The sequence below is a fragment of the Hydra vulgaris genome, chromosome 02, assembly GCF_038396675.1.
Source record: "Hydra vulgaris chromosome 02, alternate assembly HydraT2T_AEP".
In the NCBI taxonomy this organism is placed as follows: domain Eukaryota; kingdom Metazoa; phylum Cnidaria; class Hydrozoa; order Anthoathecata; family Hydridae; genus Hydra; species Hydra vulgaris.
Window position 1 is genome coordinate 16,240,969 of NC_088921.1, and position 12,430 is coordinate 16,253,398.

Sequence of the window (12,430 nt, forward strand, 5' to 3'; positions counted from 1 at the left end):
TAAATGCAGCCGTTAAAAGCTTATATAATTAATCGACTTTATTACGCGGCATCATCTTAAGAAATTAACCTCTTTTGATTAAACAGCCATAGCTTATGAAATTAACAATTTTGGCTTCAATCTTTATTTATGTATTTTTTAGTAACAATAATTTAATAGCAACATAAAAAATGGAAATTATAATTTATACAGTCGTCCCCCGGTTAACGAACCACCCTGTTAGCGAACTTTCGGTTAACGAACCGAAAGTTTGCCCAAAATCCTCCCCCGGTTAACGAACCGGAACTCGGTTAACGAACCGGGACCGCCAAATAGCGTGCACACGCGCGTGAAGGTCGGGCGCGCCGTCCAGAATTTCCTACTCAGTTTTGTGAGTGTCATGGAAGCCTGGGAGGTGAATGGTTGTGCTGGGTGTGCTTTTGTTGTTTCATTTTTTTCTTTTCTTGTTTCACTAATATTTTTCATGCATTTTTGTGCTTTTTTCTATTTTTGTGCAATGTTCATGTTCAATTTTTAGTTTTTTCTAAAACTTTGACAAGCAATTTTCATGCACAATTTCAATTTGTTTCAATTTTTAAAAGTGCATAAATCTCAGGTTTCAATCATTTCACCTTTGCCTATTTTATTTATCAAGTTGGACAATTTTTTGAATTTTTTCCCCCATTATTTCGGCAAAATCCACCAATTAAAAATTTTTTAATGGCGGCCTATGGGAAAACGCGTTTCGGTTAACGAACTTTTCGGATAACGAACTAGTTCGTACTCCGAATTAAGTTCGTTAACCGGGGGACGACTGTATTGAACATGTCTTTATTTTCCAACAGTTGGCTCATATAAATTAGGGAGAGATTTAGCAACGAGACGCGGGCAACATTTGACAACGGCGTTTGTCATGAACACGTCGTTTGACTAAAACCATTTCGCATTTGTTTCACAACACGCGTCTAATAACCGTTAACAACAATGACGGTTATATTCTGCTTAAAATCTGTAAGAGATTTAGTCTTTTTAGGCTGCGCTAAAGATTTAGCAGATGTTTATGAATTTTTACTTTTAATCGAGTCAAACGATTCCCATGAATCATATCCATATTGCAAATGTGATATAAATACTTGATATATGTGCGGCCGTGGCGCAGTGGTTAGAACGCTTGCTTTATAAGCAGGAGATCCAGGTTCGAAACGAACTCTGGACATATTTTCGCGTCACGGTAAGGAAGGAGGCGTGGACTTCCTGGTTAAATGCATTTCCGCGGTGCTCTGTGACAAGACCGTTAGGACTTCTTGGGGCACCTAAAATAAATAAAAAAAAAAATATAATGATGTGTAATGTTAAAATTATTGTTTCAAAAAAAAAAGACCTCATGACCATTGATGTTTTGGCATCTCAGAAAAAATTGTAAACGCACAGAGAACTACATCCAGTGGTCTAGAAAAACTTTTCACTTTGCTAAAACGACTTGCTTTTACATGTAGATACATGGATATGGTTTCTTTATTTGGAAGAAAGCCAACAGAGATATGCCTTATTTTTAATACAGTAATTGATTTTATTTATGAAACCATTTGTCATAGATGATGCTACAGTTTAGGGAATTGTTAGACTTCCGATTGATCAGTGTGTTGTTTATAATGGTCATAAGAAAAAAACACTACAGTTAAAAAAGTACTATAGTTAAGAATGCAAAGTTAACCCCAGATCAACATATTTAAAACAAGCAATAGGCCGGGTAAATAAAAAAAAACAGTTGCTTTTACTCAGTAATTGGTCAGCTTTTCGTAAAAAGAAAATATCAGCAATTTTCCTTAAATTTTTATTCACGTAAAGCTGAAAAATTACTCTAAAAACGCTTAGTAAAGACAATTGCTTTTTTTTTTTTTTTATTACCCGGCCTAATGAGTGAAGTTCTTGTTTTAGTTGAGTCGCTTGGACTTTGAGTTGATTAAAGTTATTGCTATTACAGTTAAATGCAGATTCAGATTAGTTGATTGGACTTATTGCTAACTACTTTGCAGATTCAGAAGAGTTGATTGGACTTATTACTAACTACATTAAGTTTGTTGATTTTCAAAAAACGCTAAAAGCTTAGCAACCGCGCTTATCGGCTTTTGAAATATTTTGTCAGTTTTTTAAAGCAGCCAAAAATTGCCCAAAGTATTAATTACACTATCATTACACTGAAAGTCTTCTTGAATCTATTAAAAATCAAGGTATTGTTGGCACGTCTATATACGATAACTTTACTGGTGTGGTAGCATATGCGGATGATATCATACTTTTAAGCTCTACCCTCTCTGGTCTCGAAAAGCTCATAAAAACATGCGATATTTACAGTAATTTAAATTGTATTAAAATAAATGCCACTAAAACTGAGTTCTTGATTTCAGGTAAAGCACAAATACAAACCAATACGATAACGATTTCTCGTAATAAAAAAAATCTTCAGAATAAACTTAGACATCTGGAATTCACATGGGATACTAAACATTCAATTTTTGCTTCACTCAGTTATAAAAATGTTGATGAAAAAATGTTGTTCAAACTCTTATTCAATCTGGAATCCGGTTTGTTCACCAAAGCTCTATTTCTTATATATAAAGTGTTGGCAGTCCCTCCCTTAACTTATGGTATAGAGCTAAGTGAAAATAATTCTGTTTTGATGAAAAAGCTAGATGTACTTGGAAGGAGTGCGCTAAAATCGCTTTTAAATATTTCGAAACACAGTAAGAACTATACAAATTCGCTATTCAAAATCCAGAAAATTTCAAAAAATATTTAACAAAATAAATTAAACTTGTTCCATCGTCTTCTTAATAACAAAACACCTGCAGACATTATCTTTTCGCAGCTGAAACACCCTTTATTTCAACATTCGTTTGTTGGCGATATCCAGGACCTACGCCATTTTCAGATGTTAAATTTTCAAAATTTAATTCAAAATAAAAAAAGGGTAAAAATAGCACTGTTTAAAAGTGAAATTTCCTCCGAAGTTGAGCAAACTTTGGAGTATGCAATATAGTGCTGGAATGCAAAAAACAAAGACGAATTTTTAAACAAATTCTTGAGGAAAAATTCTTAACTGAAAATCACGAGAAATAACTTTCTTATTTTTCTTTTTACCTTGTAAATTACTAATATGTAAATTACTATATTACATTGTAAATTAATTAAGGAATTAAAATATGGTGTTAAATAAATGGAATAACAATAATAATATTTAAATACACTCTATAGGAACGAATTTTGATACGTGCTACAGCTGAGTTTTGTTTGAGGCTTTTACAGTCCCGTAACCAGAAAAAGTCTTTTTGGGTAGCCCAATTTCATTGCCGCTTTAGAAATTGCACAAATATATATACAGTATTGGACAAAACATTTGCAACCAACATCAAACAATACTAAAAAGTGTTCCTAATTTTACATGTCTTAAAAACGAAACGAACTATACTACCACAGCAAACAGTTCAGGAGTCTGGAGTCATAGCATGCCATGACATGAGCAATCAGCACACAGGCAGAATTTTGTTGACAAGTGCCATTTTGCAGCGGACAAAACAAGTGCAGCTTTTTTGGTTTGTTTCATTTTTTTAAGTCTGGTCCGTGTCAACGTCACCGAAGTTTTTTAATAATTAAAGGAAGTATCCAGAAGTTTCCAGAAGCATGCAGAAGCTTCCAGAAGTTTCCTGAAGAAGCATCCAGTAGCATCCAGAAGTATCCAGAAACATTCAGAAGCATCCAGAAGCTTCCAGAAGCATCGAAAAGAAGCATCTAGAATCTTCCAGAACAAGTTCACACAGGTTCATTTTACTATATAAGAGACATGTAAATCGACATGTAATTCAGTCAGTATATGGTCAGTATAAGTCAATCAGTCAGTATTATCAAGACAGTTTATTGATGTGAGTTTTATCAAAGTGTTTTATCGAAGAACATCAATACAAGAAGTGAAATACAACAAGTGTTTCATTACATCAATGCAGTCCACATCCAACCAAGACGTTGTGTTCCACAGAGCATTATTGTATCATCACAAGATAAGTGTAACACGGTAAGCCTTGAGAAGCGTGATTATTTATTTTTATTATTTTTGTGACTTCAAGTGCAAAAATGGCTCCCGACAGTCTTGGATTGGAACTAAGAAAAAAAATTATTAGCGATTACGTAAGTGGAATGTCACAAAAAAGTATTTGTGATAAATATCGCGTAAAAAAATGGACCGTGACTATGTTCCAAATATCGTTCTACGGGGAAGTTGGCAGCAGATAACAAAAGTGGAAGACCGCGTTCCACCACTTCTAGAGAGGATTCTATGATCGTCAGATCTGTCAAGAAGGACCCCTGGATATCATCAGTCGAGATACAAAAGCAATTAGAGCTGCCTGTATCGGACCGAACAATCAGACGACGTGCTGTTTAAGCCGGATTGTTTTCTCGACGCCCTGCAAAGAAACCGCTGATTTCATTAAAAAACCAGAAGAAAAGACTCCTATTTGCTACATCTCATATTAACTACTTAATATTAAAGCAGAAATGGCGAACTGTCCTGTTCAGTGATGAATCGAAGTTCAACATCATTGGGAGCGATGGCATTTGCCGTGTACGTCGACCGGCCGCAAAACGCCTCGATTTACGTTACTGCCATAAGACCGCGAAGGTCTTATGGCAGTAACGTAAATCGAGGCGTTATGTAATGGTCTGGGGGTGTTTTTTTGCTAACGGTCTAGGTCCAATACATCGAAGCGATGGAATAATGGACCGTTTCATGTATAAAAATATCCTGAAAGATGTTATGTTACCTCATGCTGAATGGAATATGCCAATAAAATGGGTTTTTCAGCAAGACAACGATCCGAAACACACTGCAAAAGTAGTCAAGCAGTGGTTTCAAGACAACCACCTATCGGTGATGGATTAGCCTCAATCTCCGGATCTCAACCCTATCGAGAACCTGTGGGAGATCGTCAACCGCATAATTAATCGTGAAGGTGTTCGTAATAAGGATCAACTGTTTGAACAAATCCAAAAGGCCTGGGCAGCGATTCCACAAAGTTTCATTGATCACCTGATCGAATCTATGCCTCGAAGATGCAAGACTGTTATCGACTACAAAGGATTCGCCACGAAATGTTGATAGCGAAATACGGCTTGGTCAACATTTTGTCGAGTTTCACTTGTTTGTCCAGAAGGAAATCAACTTTTTTTTAATACTTTTGATTAATTTATTAATTTTCGTGTACAAATAATGAATTTTGTGATGAATAAAACTTGAAGAACTTTGTCTCTAAACAGTTACATAGTTATTTCTCTAAATTGAAAAAATGCAGCACTTTTATATAAAGAAACTAAAGTAGCATTATTTGGTTGCACTCGTTTTGTCCGATACTGTATATATATATATATAAATATATATATATATATTTATATATATATATATATATATATATATATATATATATATATATATATATATATATATATATATATATATATATATATATATATATATATATATATATATATATATATATATATATTAGTAAAACACCACCTAACAAAATTTTTTTTTATTTAACACTGTGTTTTATCAATGAAGACTCATTACTTCTGATGAGTCTTTCTTGATGAAACACAATGTTAAATGTAAAGAAATTTTGTTAGGTGATTTTCTACTAATTTATAATTGCTCTGTTCTTTTAAGAACATATATATATGTTTATAAAGAGTTAAATAAGCTCCTTCATATATACTATCTGATACTATCTGATACTAATGCTAAATTAAAAATGGTTTAGCAGCTTTCTATAAAACTTTCATTCGGGTTTATTTTGAAAAAAATACTGATTTTGGAGTAAAATGTCGAAATTTAGTTTTTGGACTCATCTTTTTCCGATTTTTATCCTCTTTCATTTGATATAACCATCTGTACTATTGCATTATTTGATAATATAAAATATTTAAAAATTGCATTATTCATGGGTTTGATACTTAGCAACGCCTTAGCAACAAAACAAAAACCCTTGTATAACCCCTAAAGTCTTAAAATGGCTTATTTTAAAACAAAGCTTTTAAAACAAAAATTACCAAACACAATTCAACTTTAGGTTAAAAATCTGATAATACCAGTATATAAAGGCTTTCATTTTTATATTTACCGTTCATTACGATACGTATATGTCCCGATATGTAACATTATTTTTCCGATATGTAATTTTTTTTTTAAAAACGCTTTTCTTTTTTGCAAACTTTACACTTATCATCAAACTTTTTAGTATTTTTTTTTTTCAAACTTTTTAATTTCACTCTTTTTTATAATATTATAACTTGTAAAAACTTATTTTTCTCTATCTCACAAAGAGTTTTGATGAAAAGACATTTTGTCTTCTACTTGCCCAAGTCAGATTGTAACTATATATATTAATTAGAACTTGAGGATAACATTGTTAAATGTTTGCATAACGACGAAATAAAACTAGCTAGCCCTCCCTGACAAATAGGTCAATAAGGATTAAATATTTAGAAAGTGATATCTATATGAATTGCATAAAAATATAATAAAAGGGTTATTTTACAGCTCTTATTTAAAAGTTTATTTTTGAAATCGACACACTAAATAAGAAAAGTACTCATTAAACATTTTTTTGTGTCAACAGCAAGTAAAAAAATACAACTATAAGGTAATCATAAATCATCTTAATAAAGAATTATTACAAAAGTGAGGAAAACAATTGGAAAACAAAAAAACGGTTAACTAGAAGAATTGCTTAAAATCTTTTATGAATCAAGAAAACACAACAATGAAAGAGAACTCTAAATTGCTTATTTTTCAAGAGAAAACAATGTATTTAAAGTTTTGCATAAAAGAACAACCAGTGCTGAAACGTCGAAAACTTATTTGAGCACCATATTAGTGTTTCAAGAAAATATAAAGAAACACTGCAACAATGAAACATGTTTTTTTTGTTCAGATTCACTCCCAGCAAGACTGCAACCAACCACTATTAAGTGAGAAGTTACATAAAAACAAAGAATTGAGTTGAAGAGCAAGAAAACGATTGACAGATGACTTGAAAAGTTGCATGTTGTATGAGTCAGGATAACATGAAAATGGAAGAGAGTTCTAATAAGGCGAATAAGAGATTTGTAGAGGTAGAGAATGGAAGGAGAAGCAACATTAGAAAATACTAACTTAGCAACCGATTATATATACGGTTTTCAAGAGAGGTCAGAAGTGAAAGATGATTCAAGAAGAAAGAAGAGAACTCAGTGAAAAATAGGACTCAGCGAGAGGGTACCTATTCTTCAATATAAAAAGTAACTGCAAGCCCCAATCTGATACAGAAGTGAAATCAGATTCAAGATCCGCTGCCTGTTTTAACCAATAGAAAAGAGAAGACTTTTTGTCAAGATGTATAAAGTTAAGTTATCGGCAAGTAGAGCCACTTTAGATGTAAGGTAATCAAGAATACCATTAATGTAGATAAGAAACAAACAGGACCACTGATAGATCCCTAAGGTACCCAAAAGTTACAAGAAATGAAGAAGAATGTTGTTCTTTGAGGATGACTTTAATAAAACGGTCAGAAAGGTTCAGAGGTATTTATAGGTGTTCTCTGTTAAAAGATAAAATCTTGTGGTAGGATAACGAAGAGTGCTGCCTATCTAGCGTAACTTTAATACTGAAAATGAAGAGAAAAGATTTTGATAACTTTTGTTAATGTGAAAAGCAAAGGTTTTTTGAATACTTGGAGCCAGAACTTTCTTACTTTTTTTTATATAAGATATAGTAAAAGCAGTTGATTATTAAAGTTACCAAAACTTAAGAAATCAGCAGTAGAACCTTAAGACCAGAAACGATATTGATCGTTAGAAAGTAAGTTATTGAATTGCGTTATAAATGCATCAGATGATAACTTTTTTCTTGTACCTACTTAATCTTGACAAAAAATCTTATTCTTTATCAAAACAAGAAATCCAAACTTTTTTTCGCTTTAATAAAATGAGATTTGATGACAGAAATTCGTAAAATGATGTAACAAAAATGATTACTATTGGAAAGGCAGGCAGCAATAGAAGCTTTTATTTCTTCTTGTTAGTTGCAAGCCAGGAAATCAATGTAAAAAGGTGCAGTGTGATGTATAGCTTCATTATTTTCAGTGTGCAAAATCTTGTATCTTATCTCAGAAGTTAGGTTCTAGAGACTTTTGGAAAAACTTCAACAGGGCGATTAACAAAGGTAAGTCTAATATTTTAACTCTAATTTGTAGATCTATTCTTAAAACCTATCCCCAGGATAAGGCAGAAGTATTTGTAAAGAAATTTTCTGCTTAATCTAATGACCACACCTTTTTCTGTCATTCATATTAAACCAATTAACCCATTGTTATACATCCAAATAATTTGGGCTTACGTTGCTTAAGTCATTACTAAGTAAACTCTACTACCTAATCTACTAATTTAAATAAAATTGTAAGGGTTGTGGTCTAGACAAAATTTCTGTCATACAAAATTCTTCTCCAAAACTCTTTATAATCCTTTCTGAAATATTATTAAGTGCTTGACTGAATCTTGTTTTCCTGACTGCCGAAAAATGGCTTCTGTGGATCTACTTTTTACGAACTCTAGAGCACACTATATTATCCAACTATAATTCAATATATTTTCTTTTTTATAATAAGCTCTTTGAGTTTTTAACCAACCAATAGCTAACATTTTAACTCAAATCTAACATCTTACTCTCCAACAATCAATATGGATTTCAATCGTCTGGTTTTATGGCTGACTTGCTGACATATCAAAAGCTTTAGATAAAATGTACCATGCTGATTGTTTTTGAAATTATTAAATCATTTCTTTCTGATTGCAGAATTATTTATCTTTGAAAGCCAACATTCCTCTTCATTTCCAATAACTACAGGGATATAATATATCCTGTACTTTTTTTAATCTAAAGTAATGATTTTCCTGAAAATCTTTTATCTAAATGACTCTATTTGTCAAGGACTCAACTTTTTTTTTGCTCACCAAAGCTTAAGGACTCTCTCCCAACATCTCCTTTTGTTAACTCATACAATCTTCAACTTTTAAGGTCTTCTGTCAACCATTTTCTTGCTATTTAACACTATTCTTTATTTTTTAGTAACTCCCAACTTAAACCTGTTTGTTTGCCTTATTAGGTGCAAATTAAATAGTGTAAAAAATACATAGCAGCTTGGCAGAAAGTAATAAACAAAAATACCATCATAAATAAATAATATTATAAAATAATGAAAATAATTATAAAACTTACACACATTAGAAAAAAAGAATAAATAAACAACCACAAATAAATAATTTATAAAAATTTTCATATTTTTTATCAAAATGAAAAATAAGAATTTTTGATCAAAACTCACTATCGAATAATGCTGCATTTCTTTGCTATAGAATACTTTTGCTATAGAATTTATAGACTTTCTTTGCTATAGAAACATGAAAATGTTTTTGAATTCAATTTAGCTCTTAGTTTATGATTCTATAGTTAAACATCAGATTTCTAGGTTCAACTATCAAAATCATTTCTAACAGTTGAGAAAGTCATATTGTTTTGAAAGTCGTTAAGTTAAGATAGCTGAGATCCTTAAAAAAGAGAAAAACATTTAAAAGTTGCATCTATGTTATGGAAATATATATATATATATATATATATATATATATATATATATATATATATATATATATATATATATATATATATATATATATATATATATATATATATATATATATAATATATATATATATATTATATATATATATATATATATATATATATATATATATATATATATATATTTACATTTTGATAAATTCTAAATTGCATATATATACATAAAAAAAAGTTAAATCTTAATTTAGTTACCCTCTAATTTGATGTGTTTTGTGGACAGGAAAATGAATTTAAAACTGCAAGCATAACAATGTTATGCTTGCAGTTATTAACATAATCAAAATTTTAGTGAATGCTCAAAAATATCAAAGTTTAAATTTTTTTATTTTTAATAAAACAGTAAACTTTCTCATTAAATAAGTTTGATTAAATATAAATATTTATAAAATGTCTATGTTTAAATGTTTACATATATATATATATATATATATATATATATATATATATATATATATATATATATATATATATATATATATATATATATATATATATATATATATATATATATATGTATATATATATATATATACATATATATATATATATATATTTATGTATATATATATATATATATATATATATATATAATATATATATATACATATAAATATATATATATATATATATATATATATATTTATATAAATATATATTTGTATATATATATATAAATAATAAATAAATAAAATATATTTCAGACAACGGGCATGTACAAATTAGGTGCCAGGTCCACAGTTTTTTTTTTTTAAAAAGAAAAGTATTATTTTAAACTTTGATTAACTGAATTCATTGAGTGGTTCACCAAGGTACAAGCCATCAACTGTTTACGAAAAGCATGTCTATAGTTTAAGATAATTGTATGAAAAGATGGTAATCTGAACTCTAAAAGCATGTAAGATGTACTATCATATTTGTTGTATCCGAAAAACATTTTAGCACATTTGTTGTAGCAATACTGAAGGCGTGCCATTGTTTTATCATTATAATTTTGCCACAAAGAATCACCATATAAACAAATGCAATATGCTTTAAAGAGTTTAACCTTCACTCTGGTGGAACATAAATGAAAGCGTCTAATTAAGATATTTGTACGTGTGTAAAGGCCCTTTACCTCTTTGATTATATCAAGATCAGCGGTAAGGTCATTTTTAATTATATGACCAAGGTATTTGAAAGATTCAAAAAAAGCAATTTCACATCCTGACACGCATAATTCTGGGAAGGAGTTTGATATAACTTTTGATTTTTGAGTTGGATTAAACACCATACATACAGTTTTCTTGGTATTAAAGAACATGTTAATTAAGGAAGATTCCTTATTTGTAAAGCTAATTAGTTTCTGAAGAGAAAACCAAGAAGGCGCAATTAGAACCATATCATCAGCATAGGCCAACACATTCATGAATATACCACCTATATTACATCCAATACGAAGGTTTGATATTGATGAAATCAAATCTTGTATGTAAAAGTTAAGTAGAAGTGGTGAAAATATACTTTCTTGACGAACCCCATTCCCAATTCCAAAACTGTTTGATTTTGTTTTCTGCCATCGAACAAACATTTGTTGATTACTGTGCCAAAATGCAAGCAAACTAACAAGTTTTTTGGGCAGACCAGTATCTAATAATTTTTTGAACAACAGCCAGTAATTGACACTGTCAAATGCTTTATTAAAGTCTATGAAGCAAGCAAATACATGGCTTCCTCTAGATGTGTAATACTGCACAGTCTTTTTAAAATAGTTTGAGCATGATGTTGTTGAGTGATTTTGTTTAAAGCCAAATTGTTAATCATCATTTTTATTAATGTTGTATAAATTGATTTTCTGCAATAAAAGACTCAAAAGTTTTTGACATAGCAGAGGACACAGCTATGGCTCTATAGTTTTTCACATCTGTTAAATCAGCCAATTTAGATTTTACTAATGGAATAATTGTGGCCTCACAAAACGTGGATGGTAAATAACTGAATTTAATGCACAAACTAAAAAAAATACTAATAAAAAACTGCAATCTACTTCCACCATACATAAAAGATTCCATACAAAAGTTATCAGGTCCAGTTGCTTTTCCTAGTTTATATTTTATATATTTATATATATATAAAAATATTTCTATTATATTATTTATATATATATTATTATATATATATATATAAATATATATATATTATTATTATATATATATATATTATTATTATATATATACATTATTATTTATATATATTATATATATATAAATATATATATATATATATATATATATATATATATATATATATTTATATATATATATATATATATATATATATATATATATATATATATATATATATATATATATATATATATATATATATATATATATATATAGTAAACCTTGATCATAATCTAATGTTTTGTTTTGTTTAGCTATAGTTTTTCATGTTTACGTTAAAAATGAGTTTCATAATGATCTTAAGTTTATTTTATTCTTCTTTTCTCAACCATTTTATATTCAAAAGAGAAGATAGATGCATTGAACAAGAGCCCTCAAAAATTCTCTAGATGAAATAAAAGTAAAAACTCATCCTTCATTCAGAGCCCCCAAAAAAATTGCAAAATATATATTATCAAAAATAGGAAAACCTGGTAAAAAAAAATTTCTACATTAGAGGGCATGTGAAAGCAAATTATTTAAAAGTTTAAAATAAAATAAAAGGTGTTTAAGTTTTAAAAAC

At 29.4% G+C, this 12,430-nt stretch overlaps 1 protein-coding gene across 1 annotated transcript; it reads right to left on the bottom strand.

Annotated features, from left to right (window-relative positions):
* Positions 1 to 10,469: 10,469 nt before the first annotated feature.
* LOC136075890 (uncharacterized) lies at positions 10,470 to 11,273 on the bottom strand. The gene has a single exon (XM_065789332.1). It carries the CDS (start codon positions 11,271 to 11,273, stop codon positions 10,470 to 10,472), a length of 804 nt encoding a protein of 267 aa, XP_065645404.1.
* Positions 11,274 to 12,430: the final 1,157 nt, after the last annotated feature.